Genomic DNA, 21,583 nt, shown 5'->3' on the forward strand with positions numbered 1-21,583 from the left:
TGAGCACAAGCAGCTTTCATCCCAGAGCAAAACTCAACAACCCACTTAGGGCAAGTGAAGCGTTCTCCGGAGGAAACGTGAGCACCCCAGATAAAGGAAAGGCTTCATCCCAGCATCTGGAACATCCCCAATTAGTAGAAAACTCAACCAACTCACCTGCTCCCACAAAAAATCTGCTCATTCACTCACCACACTGCCCCAAATGGGGCTGCCTGACAGAATTCATTCAGGATGGGTGTAGCCGGAAACACTCCAACTTACAAAAAAGAAGCAGAGGAGCCCTCATCTACATCCGTTTGGTCTTAAATACGGACAGAAATAGTAACATGAAAAGACCAAAATACGCACAAAAGCTGACGCCTGAGGAAAGAGGTGAACTGGAGAGAATGGCAGAGAACAGTCAGAACTGGACTCGCAGAGATTCTGAAAGCCAGCACAGCCATTCCACAAGAACAGAAACCAGAAAAGCAGATTATTCCACATGCTTATCTCAGCAACCCTCACCCCCACAGTCCCGGGAAAACGAAATAAAGAGATACAAACCCACAAAGAAAAAAAGAAAAAGAAACAACAGCCAAGAGATGTCAGCTGTGACTTGGAAACTGGACGGTGGCAGGGAAACCTGTGGTAACCGAAGCAGCCCGGCAGGCAGAGCCGAGGTGCCGGGAACCGGCCGGCGCAGGACGCGGGAAGGGTCGCAAACAGGATGAGTGCTCTAAGGTCCCCCAGCCCTTGCCCTCGTGGGCAGAAGACCAGAGGTCTACCTCCCTAGAGTGCTGGGCCCCACAGCCATTTAGCCACATTTGGGTTTGCTTTTTTGTCAAATAAAATTTTTAAAAACTTTTTCTTAATGTTTACATTAGAGAGAGAGAGAGCGAGAGAGAGAGCGAGAGAGAGAGAACGCGCATGCGTTGCGTGCACAAGCAGGGGAGGGGCAAAGAGAGAGGGACACGCAGAATCCAAAGGAGGCTCCAGGCTCTGAGCTGTCAGCAGAGAGCCCGACACAGGGCTCGAACCCACGAACCATGAGATCATGACCTGAGCAGAAGTTGGACGCTTAACAGACTGAGCCACCCAGGCGCCCCTAAGTCAAATAAAATTTAAAATTCAGTTCTTCAGGGGGTGTGCTTGGGTAGCTCAGTTGGTTAAGCGTCTGACTCTTGATTTCGGCTCAGGCCATGATCTCACAGTTCAGTTCCTGAGATCAAGCCCTGCATCAGACCCTGAGCTGATGGGACAGAGCCTGCCCGGGATTCTCTCTCCCTCCCTCCTCTGCCCCTCTGCCTCACAGCTTGCGTGCTCTCTCTCTCAAAATAAACAAACATTTTTTAAATAAATAAAAAATAAAATAAAATTACGTTCTTCAGTCATATGTCAGTCAAGTGCTCAGCAATCACATCTGGCTACTGGTGACTTTACCAGATAGCACAGATCTAGAACGTTCCATCATCACCCAATTCTCTACTGGACAGAGATGCTCTGAAGAGAGTAGGTCTGAGAGGAAGCCAGGAAGCAGCTGACAACAGCCAGTCAGAGCCTGACTCAACCGGGAGTTGGCACTCTGGGCTAGGAGGCCCACAGTGGGACCCTCCCCCACAGTGCGACAGCACCCAGCAGCCAGCCATGTAGTCCCCAGAGAGAAAACACGACCCAGAAGACAACTGTCAAAAATACCAAACCAAGGACAAGAGCCCTTAGATGGTAAAAACTGTGGACAAAATAAATTCAAGAACATCTTCACGTGCAAAACAAAGATTAAAAAGCAAAACTATGTGGGAAAAGCTAAGGGGCCAGAAGGTCACTCCTGGAAACTCAACATGCAGTCCACAGGCTCCCCAGAAAGAGAAAGCGGAAGCGGACAAATGACCAGCGCCACACCAGAAGTCCCCTGTGCCAAAGGATGCAAGTCTTCAGCCTAAGACTGACCAGCATGAGAGAAAAGACCCAGAGCACGTCACACCTCTGGGTGTGAAATTTCACGCCTCTGAAATATCAAGTTCTAGAAACTTTCAGCAGCAAAAACGACTCCTGAAAAAGAAACTTGGACTTGGTAACAGTGGGTGAGGGAACCGTGCCTTCTGTCTTCACCGAGCCAGGATGAAACATATTTCTTCTGCCTGAGACAGGGGACCGCTCAGAAAGCTTACCTTGCACAAAACCTTCAAGGTTACCTGAAGAGGAAAGCAGCACGCACACCACCAGCCCACTTTTTCAAAGGGCTAGGTAGTGCTAATAATAATAAGTGCTAAAGGGACAGGTAGTGCTAATAATCCCCATTCCACAGGTGGGGAAACTCAGGCCACAGCCGCTGAGGGGCTGCACTGAGATGCACACCCAGGCAGCCTGGCCTGGGGCTCCGGCACCCAGCCCCCACCCCGTGCTGCCTTTCCTACCTTCCTCCTTCCTAAGTTCACCACCAGAAGTGTTACTTTTGCATATAAAAAAAAAGTGTTATCAGGATGAAACAAGTCAAAAATAAGGGGCACCCGCTCAGGTCAGGATCTCACAGTTCTCGACTTGGAGCCCCAGGTCAGGCTCTGAGCAATGTCACAGTTCTCGACTTCGAGCCCCAGGTCAGGCTCTGTGCTGACAGTGCACCGCCTGCCTGGACCCTCTGTCTCCCTTTCTCCCTCCCTCCCCCACTCATGCCTGCTCTCTCTCCTTCTCTCTCTCTCAAAAATAAACAAACATAAAATGGCAATAAACAAACAATGAAAAACAAAAGAAACACAAAAGTCAGTGCCCTTAAATTGAGTTAAGGAAGCCGGAGCCTCCGTGTCTCCATCTACACAGATAACTCATCACCCTTCGACGGTGATCCCCGTAGAGGGCTGGGCGCTAACAAAATGTGCCTGGAAAACATTAAAATTCACACTACGAGCAAGGGGTGCAGAGACCCCGCGAAGAACAAACAAGACCGGGGCAATGCGTCCTGGCGCCGCGGCGGCGGGCACACACGTGTGACCGAAGGACCCACCGCAGGAGGAGCGGCCTCTGTTCTTACCGAGGTGTGGGTCCAGCAGGTGAGGCTGCTCCTGGTACTTGTCCATGATCACTAAGAAGGAAAACACGAGGGTTAGCTTCGCTGGGGCAGACATGCCCGCTTTCCCTCGCCGCCTCGCGCGGCGCAGCCCCTGGGGCACAGGCCACCTAGGTGGCTCCCCACCACCACCCGCCGGCCCCTCCTCCCCGCGTGCGCGGAGCGCCTTCCTCTGGAGCCCGTTCCCCCACCTCCTCTGAACCTTTCTTTGCTCCCTCCTCGAGTCACAAGTCCTCCCCTTCACCAGACAAGACACCTCCCCGCACCCACTTCTCCCCCCCGCCCGACCCCGCAGACCCCAGCGGCCGCTGGCACAGCTGTCAGATCCCGCGGCCACCTGCCACACACCTGCACCTGTGACAACTTCCCAGGAGGGGAAAAAGGGCCTTCGCTGGCCCCCCGACGTGCCCTCACCCTCTCGGCAGTCGTGTGCACAAGGTCTTGTTTTTGAACCCCCGGTTCACGGCCAAAGAAACAGCCTCAGAGCAAGGAGGCAAGGCGCCCGAGCGGCAAGCGGGACGTAAAAACCCTGGGGTGTGTCACCAGAGCATATGCTTTGTCAGGGCAGCCGCCACGCTGCCCCTCTCTCAAAGTCAGAGGGCCGTCCTGACAAAGCAAGAGCACAAACCCACGCCGAAACTTCGTGAGCAAGAAGGGCCCGCGAAGGTGGGTTTCCTGGACGACAAAAGCCTGACCGCCCAGCGGTGGGGCCCAGGGAGCCCTCACGAGCTGCTCCCGAGAGACGGCTGCAAAGGTGCAAGCTGGGAGAGCTGACACCTTAAGGGGAACTACCGCGCGCGCGACCCACCGCCCACCGTGCCCCGAGCCTGGGCTGCGCCGCCCGCCGCTACCCCGCCGGGTGGGGTCGGAGATCCCGTGGTCTGCGGCGCGCTGGTCCCCGTCTGCTTCTCCTGTCCCTCCCTCCCGGTCCGCACGGCCGTCCCCGAGAGCCGGGGCCGCCCTGGCGAGGTCCACGCCGGTGTCCTCACGCGGGACCCTGCACAACCCCGCCCTCCGATGACAGGCGGGAAAGGCAGGGCCCGCGGCCCCGGCGCCTCCAGGTGAGGCCGCCCTAGCACACACGCCCGACTCCCACAGGTGCGCGGCAGGGGGCAACCATCGCACGGGGAAAGCAGCAGCTGCGGCCCGAGAGCGCGTACAGAAGGCCACCGGTCCCGGGCCGCACGCGCACCTCGGAACCGCTCCAGGGCGCCCTCCCGGGCCGCACGGTCGCCGAGCACCGCCGGCAGGCGGGCGAGCAGCGCGCGCGTCTCCGCGCTCTCGCAGAACGACTCGAGGAAGCCGCCGCGGGCCAGCGCCTCGTCCTCCGCCCCGTCCTCCGGCGCGCCCGCGGCCGGCTCCTCGCCCAGAGCCATCCTCGCTGCTCCGGACCGCGCCTGTGGACTGGAAGCTCGGCCCCGCCCGAGCACCGGGACGGGGGATGCCGGCTGATGCAGACGGAGGTACTACTGCTGAGGCAGAGGGGGCGGCTACCGACGCTGGCCCCGCCCCACGACCTCCGACCTCGCGCCTCGGACCCGCTACGGGACGCGCCGGCCGCCAAAATAGTGCGCAAGGAGGCGGGGCCGGGCCTTGTGGGGCGGGGCCCGCGTGAAAGAGAGCCTGGATCCCGCGAAGCCGGGAAGTCCGGGGACCGGAGCCTGATGCGCGGCCTGGGGGCGGGGCCAGAGAGAAGGCAGGGCGGGGTCTGAGGTGGTGCTTTCGATTGGGGTGGGGTGAGGTGGGGTGGGGTGGGGTGGGGTGGGGTGGGAGGTGTGGGGGCAGTCTGAGCTCGGGGCGGGGTGGGGTGGGGTCTGAGCCTGTCGGTGGGGTCGGGGCGGGGAACCGGGCCTGAGCTCGCTCGTGAGGTTGGGCGGAGGGGGTGGAAATCTGAGCTCGGGGGGGAATGGGGACTGGGCCTGTGGGTGGGATCGAGGTGGGATCGGGGGAAAGCCTCTGAGCCCGTGGGTGGGGTGGGGACGGAGCCTGTGGGTGTGGTCGGGGGGGGGGGGGGGGGGGGCGCTGAGTCCGAACGCGAAGGCGGGGTCTGAGCTCGTTGGTTAGGGAAAATCTCTACCCGTGGCAGTGGGGGTGGGCGCAGTGGCCTGCGCTTGGCGGCGGTGTCGCGGCCCCAGTAGCCGGAGGAGAACCAGGCCCCATCCCCCACGTGGGGCCCGGCTCCCCCTCTCCCCCCGTCGCACTGTCACATCCCACAAACCTGAGTTTTGCGACAAAGGCAGTTTCTGTTTTGAAATGTCAATTGTCTGGAAGGATGCCTCCAGGGTGTTCTTTCTAGAAAGTCTTAACAGGCTCACACCTGTCAATGGGACCAGTCTCCTGACCGCGAGGCCCGCTGGACAAACAGTCTCAGAAAAGAGAAATTTGGGCGCCCTTATCACTGGGAAATTGGTAATTTTGCAAGGAGTAATAAAGGCGTGGTCTCGTCTCCAGCCCCGCACTGTGAATGGCCAGTGCCCCGCAGACCCTACCCTGATGTAGCTTGCCCTGGGCCCTCCCTTCACGGATGACAGCCCCGGCATCTCCAACCAACTGGCCACCCCAGCCACCTGACCACAGTGGACACCCACTGACCAAGGCTCTCCCCCTGCCCTCGCCCCCTTTTTATCTAGCAGAAAACACTCCAGCTGGAAAATGGAGTGTGGGAGCAGCGCTGGGCAGTGGCTGCGGTCCAAATGCCTGGTCCCCACGATATCCAGGGCCTTTCCTTCCATCTGCCCCGCCTCAGTAGGGAGGGCGCTCAGAGCCCCACTCAGCCCCAGAGGTGCTGCTCAAGAGGTGAGACCCATCTCCTGGTCTCCAACTCTGCCTAAGGCACAAACAGGAGCCCAGAGTCCACAGGGAGATGTGACCCCAACTTCCACCTAAGCAAATCCACCTAAACGCATCCCAGATGTGTTTCTATAACATCATGAAAATACCCAAATTCCCCCTGGATCATGACACATAATGATGCTGTTGGAAATCTGTCAGGTGCTCCGGGCCCTCTGCAAACTAGCCCAACTGCATGGAGGATGGAGACACAGGTGAACAAACACACACACACTTCCATCCCTGAAGCCCAGCCGGACTTTATTAGTCCCGGAAACCACCTCTGGTGTTGCTACCCAGAGTTACTCACTAAGCAGGGAGGCAGGGGATGCAGGCTGGCTGCTACTTGAGAAGCTTCCTCATGGTGCCCAGGGACGGGCTCCTGTACTGCCGCCCAAAGTGGTTCCAGTGATTCAGGTAGTTAAAGAGCTGATAGAGCAGGAGCCGCCTGTCAAACCCCGGAGCCTTGGGAATCTTCCGGTGGTAGGCAGTGAAGAAAGATCTGGGAAACCCCCCGAACATCAAAGCAATTGCCAGTTCAAATTCAGAATGTCCATAGAAGGAAGCTGGGTCATAAACAATAGGCCCTGAGTCATCCTCAGCCACGTTTCCTGACCAGAGATCCCCATGAAGAAGGGCAGGGACGATCTCTAGACCACAAAACAGATCCGGGATCTTCACCTAAGAAAATAATTATTGCACACAGAGTCATCATGGGCCTATGAGCCACAGCCTCTTCACCCAATACTTGGAAATAAGGCAGAGATGACCTCATGTTTGTTCAGGGTCCAACCATAGCCCAGTCTACCAAGCCCAGAGATGAGGGGATCGACTGAGTCCAAGAGAATGCAACATCATTGTACTATTTACTAATTTAGGTTTGGAAATTCCACAGCCCTAATGACTTCCATACAATAGCAACCTCAGTGGATGTGGTCGTGTAGACTGTGAACCGTATAACCTGAATGGAGGGGGTTTTTTTTTGGGGGGGGTGGTAATTTAGCAAACTTTCTCCACCATTCTTTAATTTCACAGAACACATATGTCTGCACCTGTTCTGTATACTACGAGTGCTATGGGTTATTTCATTAATGAGTTAAATTTCACCCTGGAATGACACACAAATTCTGTTTTTAACATTTTGAGAGTTATATTTTAAACTAGTCACTCTGGGGCATCTGCTGGCCACATCTCCAAGAGGTGAGACATTCGTGCTTTGGAAAAGAAGAAAAGGACAGGGTAAGAGTGGATAAGAAAGCAATAGTAAATGCCACAATTTATGGGCCAGGCACCTATGTTTGAGGTTAAGTATTTGGTGACCTAGCCAGTGAAAGTTGTACTCAGGGGCCAAGTATGCCCTCAGGTACCTTCCCCTTCCCAGTTTCCCCATCAGGCCAATAGTCAGGCACTTATGTGTCCACACTTGACCAGCTCTGCTCCATGGCTCCATTCTACCAGAGGGCTCCACACAAATATGGAGGATAGCCCATAAAAGAACAGCCCCTGTCCCAGAGAATAGCCTCTGCACCCACCTGTAGTTGTGACCACAGTTCTCGTGCCTCTCGGTCAGCATAGTCCTTTTCAATGAGGTCCAGCTGTGCTTGGAGACGGTGCCGGGCAAAGAAGGTCGACCAGTCATCCTGCCACTCATTCACCTGGGCGACAAGGGGCCAAGGCTGATGCTGCTGCAGCTGGTGCTCACAGGACAGCTATACATGGAGACTGCCCAAACCCCGGGACAACCACTAACAGAACACAACAAATATTACAGCTAGCCAACAGAGGAGATAGGATGGAGTCATTAAAAATAGTCCAAGGGGCGCCTGGGTGGCGCAGTCGGTTAAGCCTCCGACTTCAGCCAGGTCACGATCTCGCGGTCCGTGAGTTCGAGCCCCGCGTCAGGCTCTGGGCCGATGGCTCGGAGCCTGGAGCCTGTTTCCGATTCTGTGTCTCCCTCTCTCTCTGCCCCTCCCCCGTTCATGCTCTGTCTCTCTCTGTCCCAAAAATAAATAAAAAAACGTTGAAAAAAAAATTAAAAAAAAAAATAGTCCAAAAGAAGGCAGATGAACAGGAAAAGGGGAAACATAGAACAGATAGGACAAATAGAAAACAAACAGCAAAATGACAGATTCACCCCTAGCCACATCAATAAGTACATTAAATGCAAAGGGTCTAAATACCCTAGTTAAAGGGCAGAGACAGATTGGAAAAATAAAGCAAGACTTGATTCCAAGCTGTGTACAAGAAATGCACTTTATACATGCTAACACTAGTCGAAAGAAAAGCCGGAATGGCTATGTTAATATCAGAGTAGATTTCAGAGGAGAGAATATAAAGGAGGTCATTTCACAATGGAAAGCAAGTTAATTGATAAAGAGGACGTAATAATCCTAAATTTCTGTACCCCTAATATATGGCAAATAGGCTCATGAACAGATGTTCCACATCATTAACCATCAGGGGAAATAAAACGTCAGTGAGACACCACTGCACACTCACCAGGAGAGCTTGAATTTTAAACGGAAACCACCAAGAGTGGCAAGGATGTGGAGGAACTGGAACCCTCACCCCCTGCCGGTGGGAATGTAACATGGTACAATCACTTGGGAAAGTATTTCTGCAGTATTTTTCTTAAAAAGTTAAATGTGAACCTACTATATGACCTGGCCATTTCCCTCCTAGGCAATTACCTAGGATAAATAGAAGCATGTGTCTACACAAACTCTTGTAAACAAAGGTTCAGCAGCTTTATTTGTGGAAGCGAAACCTGGAAACTACTCAGATGCCCGTCAGCAGGTAAATGGGTAAACAGACTGGTTCATCATGGGAAGGAACAGACTCTGAACACTTGCAACACCATAGATGAATATCATGAAATGATTAAACTGAGTGAAAGAAGCCAGAAAAAGGCACGTAGTGTATGATTCCATTTATACTAAGTTCTATGAAATACAAATTTACCTACAGTGACAGAAAGCAGATCCATGGCGCCCAGGGTCAGGGAAGGGTAGAAGGATGCTTCAGGTGATGCATATACGCACCCCAACCATGGGAACTGGTTCACAGGTACCTCTGCATGCCAAAACTTATCACTTTGTACACTTTAAGTGTGTGGTTTGAGGCACCTGGGTGGCTCAGTCGGTTAAGCGTCCAACTTTGGCTCAGGTCATGATCTCACGGTTGGTGAGTTCGAGCCCCGTGTCAATCTCTGTGCTGACAGCTCAGGGCCTGGAGCCTGCTTCTGATTCTGTCTCCCTCTCTCTGCCCCTCTCCCCTGTTCACACACTGTCTGTCTCTCTCTCTCTCTCTCTCTCTCTCTCTCTCTCTCTCTCAAAACTAGATAAATATTGGGGCGCCTTGGTGGCTCCGTTGGTTAAGCGTCTGGTTAAGGGCAGTTAAGGGCCCACTCATCCTCCCAAGGAGTAGGACCCTCCTGCAATTTCTGGGCTGGGACAGATGCTCCATCCAGGACCATCTGTCACAGAAGGAAGAGGTGGACTAAGTGTTCTCCTGACCCCTTGCCCCTCCCTGGCTCTTCCCCGGCCCCTTGCCCCTCCCCGGCCTCTCCCCAGCCCCGCCCAGCCCCCTTTGCCCCTCCCTGGCCCCTCCCCAGCCCCTCCCAGGCCTCTTCCCCCTCCCTGGCCCCTTGCCCCTCTCCAGCCCCTCCCCGGCCCCTCCCTGGCCCCTTGCCCCTCCCAGGCCCCTTCCCCCTCCCAGTCCCCTTGCCCCTCCCTAGCTCCTTGCCCGCCCCTTTCCCGCCCCTTGCTCCTCACAGGCCCCTCCCCAGCCCCGCCCCTCCCAGGACCCTTCCCCCTCCCTGGCCCGTTGCCCACCCCTTACCCCCTCCCAGGCCCCTCCCTGGCCCCTCCCAGGCCCCTGGCCCCTTCCTGGCCAGTAGCAGCTGAGCTAAATAGGTTCACTGATCCTGGAGTGTAAAGGGGGACATAGGGGCCGCCTGTGTCCCTAAGAGACCAGCCCCATTCTCATTGACTTCACAGACTGGGGCTCTGTGTATGATTTCATTCCTTGGTTCTTTTTTTTTTTTTTTTTTTTTTTTAACATTTATTCATTTTTTGAGAGACAGAGCATGAGCAGGGGAAGGGCAGAGAGAGAGAGAGGGAGTCACAGACTCCAAAGCAGCAACAAGCTCTGAGCTGTCAGCACAGAGCCCCACATGGGGCTCGAACTCACTCAGGAGCGGTGAGATCATGACCTGAGCCTAAGTCAGACGCTTAACCGACTGAGCCACCCAGGCGACCCTCCTTGGTTCTTGAAAAGTCACTGGGCAAGGTCAACTGAGTCTTTGGAGAGCCCACAACAGCTCTTAAACTCAGCATCTGAAGCAGGACACCAGACCACATTCAGCCACACCTGCCTGGGACCAGTACAACTGTGTGGGCCACCAGCCCCAGGCAGATGTGTAGGCCCCAGGGGAGCTGGCTTCACCAGAGATCCAGGGAGTCCCAACAAGCTTGGTAAAGCACTGTGTGTGTGGAGTTCTAGGGACCCCAGATGTGAGGGCTGCCCCCTGTCTGGGATCACAAAATCTGGCTCAGGCTTCATAATGATCTTACCCACATGACATCCACCTGGGAGGCTCACCGTCTGCCCACACGGGAGAGACAGAGAGGGACAAACGGCTACCTACTGGATGATTCCACTACATGAAATGTCCAGAATGAGCAAAGCCACTGAGACAGAAGGAGGTGAGTGGTTATCAGAGGCCAAGGGCAGGGGGAATGGGGTGACTGCTAATTAGCATGTGATTTATTTTGGGGGCGATGAAAATATTCTGTAATGAGACAGTGGTGATGGCTGCACAACATTGTCAATATACTAACAACCACTAAATCGTACATTTTAAAATAATGGAGTTTATGTCATGAGAATTACAAAGGCCAGGACTTAATCCCTGACCTCACCTGCTGCCTCACTGCCACCCACTCCAGTCCCCACACTCATCACACAACCCTCTGCAGAAAGGCCTTTGCACCTGCTGTTCCCTCTGCTTAGATGCTCTTCCACCCAGCCCACAGCTTCCCACCTCCGCCAAGCTCAGCTCAGGGGTCTGCCCTCCTCTCCCAGACACCCCAGTTCACACCCCGCATTCAGAAATCAGACAATCTTCATGGCACCCTGTCACCTACAAGGGACAAGGCAACCAGCACTGGGGCACTGGGAATGGTCATCAGCTAAGCAGGGACGTCCTCCCCCAGGCTCTCACCTGAGGGATGAAGCCACAGCATGTCACCATGTGGAAGCCAAACTTGCTCACATACTGGGGCTCAGCACGCTCAGTCCTCCGGCCTGTCAGCAGAAAGAGCTGTTGTCCTCCCCTTCAATGCCAGACCTCAGCAGAGCCCCCTCAGCAGAGGGAGAGGCCTGGGCTGCACTGCTCAAACGGGGACAGTCTGAGGAGTGCCAGGGCCCTCCTGCCTCAGGCGTGCTGGACAACAGGGCTGGGAGTAACAGGGGTCCAACCCCACCCACTCGTCAGTGCCATCAGAGTCCCCATTTAACAATCTCATCTTCGCACGCAGCACAAAGGAAGTCGGTGCGCATCGCCACAAGCGCCACCCCGGGGTAGATACACCTGGGTCAGGGGCCACAACGTACCCACTGTGTTCTCCTCCTCCTTCGACTTATCCCTGAGCTTCTGGTTGTAAAGGTGCAAATCTGCCATCTGGTCTCCGAGTTTTGATGCCTGACTGAGGATACAGGAAATGCAAGCAATTAAAACAAGAAATAACCACAACCAGTTAGAAGGCTCCACTCTGAGAAATGTTTTAAATACCTTAAAAACTACTCTCCATTCTTTAAAAAGGGAAAAATGAACTGTAGGCCATGACCTTTTCTGAAAAACAGGATAGTATAAAATCATAAGCGCAGGGGGCGCGTGTGTGTGTGTGTGTGTGTGTGTGTGTGTGTGTGTGTGTCTGTCAACAGAAGCCTTAGGAGGCGCTGGGAACAGGAGTAAAGGTTTAAAAACTTACATTAAGGAAAGACCAGCTCGGAAGGTTTGTAAAAAAACAAACGTAAATCACATATAAAAGACAGGTTGAGGGGCGCCTGGGTGGCTCAGTCGGTTGAGCGGTTGAGCGTCCGACTTCAGCTCAGGTCACGATCTCGCGGTCCGCGAGTTCGGGCCCCGCGTCGGGCTCTGGGCTGATGGCTCAGAGCCTGGAGCTTGCTTCCGATTCTGTGTCTCCCTCTCTCTCTGCCCCTCCCCCGTTCATGCTGTGTCTCTCTCTGTCTCAAAAATAAATAAACGTTAAAAAAAAAAAAAAAAAAGGTTGAGGGGCACCTGGGTGGCTCAGTCCATTAAACGTCCAACTCTTGATTTTGGCTCAGGTCATGATTTCACAGTTCATGGGATCTAGCCCCACATCAGGCTCTGCACTGACAGTGTGGAGCCTGCTTGGGATTCTTTCTCTGCCCCTCCCTCACTCAAGTGCAAGCTATCTCTCTCTCAAAATAAATAAATAAACTTAAAAAAAACAGACTGAGATGCTATTCATGCACCATGATGGGCATGGGCCATTCTTTGCTGATGGAGCTGCAGGTGGTTTTATGTCTTCTTTATGTGAGTTCTTGTTTTCCACCTTTTTTAAACAAAATACACACAACTTTTTTTTAACATTTATTTATTTTTAAGAGACAGAGATAGAGCACAAGCAGGGGAGGGGCAGAGAGAGGGGGAGACACAGAATCCGAAGCAGGCTCCAGGCTCCAAGCTGTCAGCACAGAGCCCGACACGGGGCTCAAACTCGGGAATGGTGAGATCGTGATCTGAGCCTAAGTTGAACACTTAACCGGCTAAGCCACTCAGGCGCCTCTGCATAACTTTTATTTTTTATGTTTATTTATTTTGGGGGAGGAGGGGCAGAGAGAGGGGGAGACACAGAATCTGAAGCAGGTTCCAAGCTCTGAGCTGTCAGCACAGAGCCCAACATAGGGCTCAAACCCACTTACAGTGAGATCATGACCTGAGCCGAAGTTGGACACTTAACCAACTGAGCCACCCAGGCACCCCAAAATACACGTAACTCTAGTAATTAGAAAAAAATTTCAGGACTTCGGATAATTACTAGATCAACCTCACTGGGCCCGGTTTGAGCTAACATGAGTGCATTCTAAAGCATGAGGCCAGGGATGGTTCCAACACGCTAATTTGATGCTGATTCATTGGAGCCAAAACACACAGAAAGCAAGAACTCCTTGTCTCTGTCAAGAACCCGGGGGCAGGGGTAGGATTCCTGGCCCTGCCTCTGATGAGCCACACTGGCAGCTCAGCAAGAGCCTGTTCCCCTTCCCTCTCTCGTCCCCCTCCCTCCCTCCCTCTCTCCCTCTCCCTCCCCCTTTTCCTCTCTCCCTCTTTCTCCCCCTCCCTCTCTCTGTCTCACTCTCTCCCTCCCTCTTTTCCTCTCTCCATCTCCCTCTCTCTTTCCCTTTCCCTCCCTCTCCTTTTCTCTTTCTCTCCCTTCCCCCCTCTCCCTCCCTTGCCCTCTGTCCTCCCCCTCTCTCCCTCCCCATCCCTCTGTCCTCCCCCTCCCTCTCTCCCTCACTCCCTCTCCCTCCATCTCGTGATCTCACAATCTCACGCACTCTCTCACACATGCACACGCACACATGCACACGCGCACACACATGCACACTCACCTGCTCAAGCTCCTCATCTTCAGATGCTCCATCACAAAGGCAGCCCCTCCTCCCGGCAGGTCAATCACCTTGATTGGCCGTGGTACCCGAACCAGGCCTGTGGCCTGGAGGGCCTCCAGGCTGGCCATCTCTCCCTGGAACATCTGCCGGGCCTGTATCCAGAACACTGCCATGAGCTCCGAGGGGCCCCTGCAGCCCTGGACAGAAGCCACCAAGTGGGGTCACAAGCACCCAGGACCTACAGTTACTGAAAGCTAGCTGGAGAGCAAGACATCAGCCCCTCAGAGAACGGGGTGCAACATGGCCCCCTTCAGATAGAAATGGGATCCAAGGGTGAGGCTGTGCCTGGGGCTTGGGGCGGACAGGATGCTGGTGCCCCTGCCCTGGGTGCTTGCTCCCAGAGGTGAGGAAGCACAGGTGCAGGGGAGGTTCTGGAGGTGCTGGGGGTGCTACTGGGGGCCAGGGTGTGCTGTGGGGTCACAGTGGGAGTGTTGGGGGTGCTGTGGAGGTACAGTGGGAGTGTCGGGGGTGCCCGGGGTCATGGTGGGAGTGTCAGGGATGCCCGGGGTACGATGGGAATGTCGGGGTGCCTGGGGAGTACAGTGGGAGTGTCAGGGGTGCTGTGGGAGCACAGTGTGAGTGTCGGGGTACCTGGGGGCACGCTGGGAGTGTTGGGAGTGTGTGAGAGCATGGTGGGAATGTTGGGGTGCCTGGGGATACGGTGGGAGTATCGGGGTATGGGGGGCATGCTGGGAGTGTCAGAGGTGCCTGGGGGTACAGTGGGAGTGACAGGAGTGCTGTGAGGGTACAGTAGGAATGCTGGGGGTGTCTGGGGGGTACAGTGGGAGTGTTGGAGGTGCTATGGAGGTACAGTGGGAGTGTCGGGGGTGCCTGGGGGTACGGTGGGAGTATCGGGGTGCCTGGGGGCACGGTGGGGGTGTCAGGGGTGTTTGGGACACGGTGGCAGTGTCGGGGGTGCGTGGGGAGTACAGTGGGAGTGTCGGGGGTGCCTCGGGGTACAGTGGGAGTGTTGGGGTGACTGGGGAGTACAGTAGGAGTGTTGGGGGGGCTGTAGGGGCATGGTGGGAGTGTCGGGGGGCCAGGGGGTACAGTGGGAGTGTTGGGGGTGCCTGGGGAGTACAGTAGGAGTGTCGGGGGTGCCTGGGGGCACAGTGGGGTACTGCAGGATGCTGCCAGGTGCCACAGAGGTTGTAAGGTACCTCAGGGGACTGTGGGGGTGCTGCACAGGGTCTGGGTGGTGCTGTGAGATGCAGTGGGGTGCTAGGGGTTATCTGTAGGGTGCCTTGGAGTGTGGATCAGTGGAGCATCTGGAGCTGGGCATGGGTGCCCTTCCAAGTTTCCTGCCCACCTCACTGCCTCCAGCGATCACAGGAGAGGAGGAACCGCAAGGGCAGGGTGGGGTGGCATGCCAAAGGGACTGGGACACACATTTTGGGCAAGAATTCGGGGCAGAGAGGTCAGCTGGACCTGGCTTGGGTCCAGGGCCTCTCCCCAGAGATAAGCACCCAGCGGGGCCTGGGGGGGCAGGAAGGAGGCTCACACCCCACCGAGGAAGAAGACAGGCCGCCCCAGGAGCAGCAGAACAGCCTCCATTGGGACCCAAGGGCTGTCCTACTTCTAAAATATTTCCCACAAATACCCCAATTTTAAACGAGGTGAACACTCACCCCGGGTACGCGACAGAAAGCATGCTTCTGAACACCTCTGCCTATAGAATTATTCCTCATGAGGCCAAAGCATCTAATGCCATGCAGGAAAAGAACCCCATCCTTCAATTCAGAGTCTCTGAGGGGAAAACGAGGCAAGGCATCCTCCAAACTGCCAGCCCAGCCCTGGAATTGTGAAGCAGGGGTTGCTAGGGCCCCGCAGGGGGCATCCAGCAGTCCCCAAACATACAGGGGCAGGGAATACCTGGGCTGCATTCTGCCCGTGTCCTGAGGGCCTCACCTGTCACCTGCTCGCCTACTGTGTGCCAGCACCGAGGGTTTCAAGGGCAAATGGGGAAGCTTTCAGTAGGAGGGTTCCAGACCCCACATGAACCCTGAACCCAAAACTGCTTCCCAGTACATGGGGCTTATTCTGAGAGCGATTGGTTCTGAAACGAAATTCCCTAACAATTCCCTGTGCTAACAGAGCCGGGCTGCTGGACCAATCCCGACCTCTCACCCATCCCAGGTGGGCCCTGCTGCAGGGGGGCTGGGAGGATTCCTTCTACCCACAGCCCCTACCCCCACCACCACTGCTGCACCTCGAAGGGGCCTGGCCCACAGAGCACTGGGGGCCTCAGTGAAGGCCCCCACTAGGGCCAAGGGAGTGCCATCCTTAGCAGCTGGGGGCACTAACTACGGCCAACTTTCTCCATTTGTAAAGTGTCACTATTTTCCATATACGGTCTATTTAACAGCAACACTTTAAGCAGGCACTAACCAGGCCCAACACAAGCACAGGCCCCTGAGCAGACAGCATGAGCCTCTCTCGCTCGGTCCCTCACCGAGTCTTGGCCTCCTCCTCTCTGCCTCCTCCCACCTGTTGAGCTGGACCCACGGGCTGTGGAAGAGGGAACCCAGCGCTGGGACCCAGGGTAGAGGCAGAAGCATCCCAGGACTCCAAGCCTCACCTCCCCCATTCTTGATGGTAGAGAAATTAAAACCAACACTCCTGTGCCTCCAGGCGCAGGATTATTAATCCTGCAGCTGACAAAACCCTGGGTCCCGCAGAAAACGCTTGAGTCCTCCTTGCCGGCAGGTGCCAGCTCCTGACCCCCGCAGTGACGCCAGGCCGCACCTGCGCCCCTCCACCCCCACCCCTTCCCCTCTCCAGGCTCCAGCTCAGGCCGCGGGGGAGGGGGTTTCTGGGGGGCCGCACCTGCGTCCGGTGGTTGACCTTGACGAAAACGGGGCCCGCATCCGTGTCGTAGGCTCGTCCCTCACTGATGCAGCCGCCCCCGGGGCTCCCGAAGGCCCGCAGGGTCGCGGTGCGCAGCTCGGCTCGCAGCAGCTGCTCCATGGGGCGGGGGGGGGGGGGGGGGGGGCGGGCCGGGAGGCACGGGGACAGCGCAGACGCCAGCCGGGGCGGAGCTCGCTCTCCGCGGGGGCGGCGCCGGGTCCTCGCGGCCTGCGGGCTCCGGGCTGTCCAACCCTTGCGCGCGGGTGGCGGGTGCGGTCACGTCCGCGCGAGCGAGCGGTGGGGGAACGGACCCAGCCCGAGGGCGAGGGCAGACAGAGAGCTTCCCGAGGGGGACTAAAGTGGGGGCGGTGCCCCTCTGCATGTGTCCACACAGTCAGGGTGCCCCGACAATCCGGAGTGCGGCCCACCCTGTAGAGCCTGACACCCCCCCCCACCCCCGGCCAGAGGTTCCAGGAGCCCTCGCTGGCCCTCTGCCCAGGCCCCAGCAGGAGACTTAGAGGACATAGTCTAGGGTAGAGCCCACTGTCCCTGGGACCCAGGTCACAGGTCACAGTCCTGGCTAGGTCTCACACTGTCCAAACAAGGCTAGGGGTCTTGACCACATCCTATCCAGCCCCAGGCACTACCCAGCGATACTCTTCACTCGTGTTGGGCTTGTTCATCAGGGCACCTGGTGGCCATCAGAGATAGAGACTGCTCTGGGGGTTCTGATAATGTGGCCAACCCCACCCAGAACACGAGCCCTGTTAAGAGACCTGCTGCCCTGGAGAGGGAACTTCAAAACACACGTGGCCATGTGCACACAGGCACACACACACCTATGCACACGCATGCACAAGGTCATTGCAGAAGAGCAGGGGGTGGGAGAGATTGTGTGGCCATCTTGGGAAAAGCATCTGCCCCTCCACGTCTCCCTCCTCCTAGCTTTTTTCTCTGAGTTGGTGAAGCCCTTCCCATTGCACCTTGAGGCAGGATTCCTGTAGATTTGGGCTCTTGCACATCTATCTGCAAATGTCTTTATTCTTGACTGATAGTTTGGCAGGGTATGGAATTCCAGGCTGGATATGAGGTCCTGTTCTTTCACAACGGAGAAGCTCCTGCTCTAGTGCTTTCCAGCTCATTTGGGGTTGAGAAATTTGAAGCTATTTTGATTGTTGTAAAGCCATTTTGATTCTGTTTGTGTGGAAACTGTTCTCTGGAGGCTTTTAGGGTCTTCTCTGTGTCACCAATATCTGACAATTTCCCAGGGAGGTGGTTGGGGTGAGTTTCCTGCCATCCCCAAGGCAGGACACATGAGCCGTTTCAGGATGGACACTCTCTGAGGTTGTCTTCAGCTCTTTATGATTCCCTCCCTGTTTCCTCTGTTCTCTTTTCCAGAATTACAAATATTTGCTCTAAAGTTGGTCCCCAAACTGCCAGGGTTAGGCACCCGTGAGCCTCCAGGCACCCTGGGGGAGATGCTCATTGCACGCCACAGGCATGGTTTGCCCAAGCAGGGCCTGAACGTGGCAGGTGGCAGCGACACACATCTTACTGGCCCCGAAACCCAGGCACTTGGGGTCCCTCCCCAGACCTCCCAGCTCCTGTCTGAGCAACTGAATCCTCAGTGAGAAGACACATGCCAAGGAGAGTACTTTGACTTTGCAAACTGGTCTCACCCTCCTCTCAAAGCCGCATTTGACTTTGGGTTTGGTCAGAAGCTCAGTAGGGAGATGTGACTCGGGTACATGCAAACAGCCCCAGGAGCTGAGTCCCCTTTCTCCCTACAGCCAGTCTCCTGGTTCTCCTGACTCTCCAAGAACCAGAATTATGGCTGCTAAGGTGCGGAAGGCACCCAACTGGAACACAAACACAGACAACTGTGACAGTTCTTGGGGCTCAGACATGTCACGAGTGTGGATCTAGGGGGAGGACAGACTGAGGTAATGATGGGGCCGTGTGCACTGGAGGGACTCCCCTGCTTGTTCAGATCCCTCACTTGACATGGAGTCCAGTGGTACCAAGAAGGGAAATGCAGCCCACAGCTGAGTGGGGGCATTTGCAATGGTGCTCAGAAAAGGGGCACCAGGCAGGCAGCAGGGGGGGGGTGTCCCAAGCCTCTGGCTGCAGCCTGAGCCAGCAGGGACGCTGTCGAGGTGTCACTGCCAGTCCCTCACCCTGGCCTCCACCAGGAACTGGGCTGGGGCCATGCCCTCAGGAAGAGGAGTGTTTGCAGAAAGGAAGGGGTTCTGCCACCTCCTGAGAACTCAGATAGCTGCAATCACTCTGATTGCTGCTTCCAAACATATTCCAGCACAGCCACATACTTCTGCCCAGGAGGAAACCCAGGCAGAGAGGCTAGTCTCACACAATATGTCTTTGGAAGCAAATTTCACTGGGAGAACAGGGAGGACAGAGAAAGTGTCCCCGCAAGAGGGGAGACACGCACCGCGTACAGGCAGGCACTCCGGCCGGGAAGCTCAGCTGGGTGGCCGGGGGGGGGGGGGTCATTATCAGCCCCCTTTATGAAGGAGGGATCCAGACCTCAGGTGACTCACCTAGGAGCCCCCCGTGCTGGCCCTCAACTCCAAGCGCAGTGTGGTTCCCATCATGCCAGAGGTGGAGGGCCCAGAGTCTTCCAAGAGGACCTTTCCAGTTCCCAACCCTACACTAGAACTGTCCAGGGACACGTGAGTCAGTCTGGAACGAAGTGCCACCCTCTGCCAGGGCTGTGTGCACTGCTCTGCAGCAACTTGAACTTCTTTCCAAACTTGCCTTTTCCGCCCTTATTTTGGCTGTGATTCCGGTTCCCTCTGAATCCCAGAGTGAGCCAAATACCCCCCATAACATACCTCCGGTTTACAGATGTCCCTCCAGCACCGCCCTGCAGAGTAAACAGGAAGCCCCCACAGCCGCCTGGACCTACAGACATGGGGCAGCCCAGGGTCAGACCCTTGTCCACAGCGGTCCCCTCCCGTCTGCCCCCCACCCCCTGCCACCGCCAGCAGTTGGAGCCTAGAATAAACCTAAAAGAGGTCCCCATCCCAGCGGCCTGTGTGGGAACAAAATGGCAGCCCCCACACTGTGGGGTTTGTCTTGTTTATCCAGAGCTTTAGGATGGTGGTCTGGGCAGCCAGTCCTGGTAACTCAGTCCACAGTTGTAGTTCCACTGAGATCTAAACAACGTTTCACACCACCTACTTATGAACCCAAATACAAATCAGAAAAGGAGTTTATAGAACATGCCCGGAAAGCAGGACTGGTCATTCCTCCGGAACGTTTGGAGCATCCCCTACACCTGGCCTGTACAGCTGGCATCTTTGATGCCTATGTTCCTCTAGAGGGTGATGCTCACTTGTCCTCTCTCTTGAAGGAAGGACTGGCACAGAGAAGTGAGTGGTTGAAGAAGAAGGTGACATCACAATTGTCAGTCCGGAAGATAAGAGAACATGATCCGAATTTCAAAATAAAGGACTTCCCTGAAAAAGCTAAGGATATTTTTATTGAAGCCCACTTTTGTCTAAACAACTCAGACCATGACTGACTTCATACCTTGGACATGGTCTGGCACATCAGATATAAGAACGTCCACCGGAGCTTCATGGAGTCTTTAGAACCACCTCAGGTGGTTCAGGTTCACTGTTCAAGTCTGATGAACCAGGGCAACATATATGGTCAGCTCACCATCTGCACGCACACCCAGCAGACTCTGGCCATCTATGACCAGTTTGGCTGGTTGATGTATGGACTGGAAGGTGTGCCCAGGGATGTCCTGGAGTATGTTGTGTTTGAAAAGCACCTGGTAAATCCCTATGGGAGCTAGAGAATGCATGGCAAGGTCATGCCCCCATGGGCACCCCCTAAGCAGCCCATCCTTTAGATGGTGATGATCCCGGGGCCCCAGCTGAAACCCGGAGAAGACTGTGAGGAGCCACAAGGAGAGGCCCAAAACTTCAGCAACCCTGATGGCAAAAATGACTCCTGGGGTGAAACGTGGCTGATGACACGGCCAGAAGCTGTGGAGTCTGGGAATGTGCAGTCAGTCATCTCTTCATCATGCTGTAGAAAGATCTACCTTTGTCCTCTCCTGTCCTGCTTGGGTGTTTTCAGCTGTCTCCTTGGCAACCACGGCTGATGGCTGGGCCCAGGTGGGTGGCTGATAATGCACAGCCACGAACCTTCTTCTTCCTTTTTAAACTGTGTGTCTAGCAGCTGAGTCTCAACGAGAGTATGTTTGGATACCTGTTTTTCCTGCAGCAGAGACCATCAGGAAGAGACTGGCAGAATTTTCTTTTTAATTACAAGGCAGGGATCAGAATTTGAAATAAAACACTGTCAGGGTGTTGGACAAAAAAAAAAAGAATAAACCTAAAAGAGCTCTCAAAACCCAAGCCCTGGAGACACACACTTGATTCCACTGGTTATAGGATCTCCTGGCGCTTCAGTTAGACTTCACAGACGGAAAGTGAACAGGATGTGGGGACAAAGGGAGATGAATGCCTGAGGCACCTGAAATCGTAGTGATGATAAACTGAGGAGGGGGTCACTCAGCCCCTGCACTCAAGATCCTGTGAAGGGTGAACCCTGGGAGGGCACAGCCAGCTGTGGCCCCTGGATGTGGAAACGCGGCCTGAAACCTTGTCGGCGCGGATGGTGCTGTGGGGACTCTGGCTGTGCACTGGCGTCCTGGTTCATCTAGACACCAAGGTCTCAGCCCCGCTCTCGTCAAAAGGATGCACAAAAGCTTTGGGGCAGGAGGTAAAGATCAGCTCCCTGAGGTCTCTTTGGCGGACAGGGTGCTGCCCCATAGGGCAGACCGTGAGGCATTCTGACACAAGAGCCCATCTGAGGAAGAAGCAGGACCCAACCCCCCCAGAGATGTGGCCCGATAGGCCAGACCTCTGGCTCTGCTGCCTCGCGGTGTCCGCCCCGCCCCGCCCTGAAGGATAGAGACCTCTCTCGGCCTACACTAAAGCCAGGAGACATTGAAATACTGTGTGTGCGCTAAGCACCCACCACACCTCTGCAACATGCATCCTGCGGGTCAGCCCTGGCCACACGCTCCCAGGAGTAGCCTCTCGGGATGGCCACCCTCCTTGCCCTGAGACTCTTGCAGTGACCGGCAGCCAGGGAGGCTGCCCCACCCTC

General features: G+C 55.6%; 3 protein-coding genes across 3 annotated transcripts in view; 1 reads left to right on the forward strand and 2 right to left on the reverse strand.

Annotated features, from left to right (window-relative positions):
- Window positions 1-4,532, reverse strand: part of TBCD (tubulin folding cofactor D) — a 160,019-nt gene extending 155,487 nt beyond the window's left edge. The window contains exons 1-2 of the mRNA XM_049635394.1: window positions 4,233-4,532; window positions 3,005-3,055 (exon numbers count right to left, since the gene is read on the reverse strand). Of these exons, the coding sequence (XP_049491351.1) occupies window positions 3,005-3,055; window positions 4,233-4,416 (235 nt within the window). The 5' untranslated portion in view covers window positions 4,417-4,532. The remainder of the gene's footprint in view (window positions 1-3,004; window positions 3,056-4,232) is intronic.
- A 1,580-nt stretch (window positions 4,533-6,112) lies between these two features.
- On the reverse strand, window positions 6,113-16,579 carry FN3K (fructosamine 3 kinase). The gene is made up of 6 exons (XM_049635397.1): window positions 16,415-16,579; window positions 13,529-13,680; window positions 11,486-11,577; window positions 11,094-11,176; window positions 7,402-7,524; window positions 6,113-6,550 (listed from the first exon to the last, which is right to left on the reverse strand). The coding sequence occupies exons 1-6, from the start codon at window positions 16,553-16,555 to the stop codon at window positions 6,212-6,214; spliced, it is 930 nt and encodes a 309-aa protein (XP_049491354.1). The 5' UTR covers window positions 16,556-16,579; the 3' UTR covers window positions 6,113-6,211.
- Window positions 16,580-19,502: 2,923 nt separating this feature from the next.
- On the forward strand, window positions 19,503-20,808 carry LOC125927623 (39S ribosomal protein L45, mitochondrial-like). Its single transcript, XM_049638121.1, has one exon. It carries the CDS (start codon window positions 19,503-19,505, stop codon window positions 19,977-19,979), a length of 477 nt encoding a protein of 158 aa, XP_049494078.1. The 3' UTR covers window positions 19,980-20,808.
- Window positions 20,809-21,583: the final 775 nt, after the last annotated feature.

The sequence above is a fragment of the Panthera uncia genome, chromosome E1 (genome assembly GCF_023721935.1).
Source record: "Panthera uncia isolate 11264 chromosome E1, Puncia_PCG_1.0, whole genome shotgun sequence".
Lineage (NCBI taxonomy): Eukaryota > Metazoa > Chordata > Mammalia > Carnivora > Felidae > Panthera > Panthera uncia.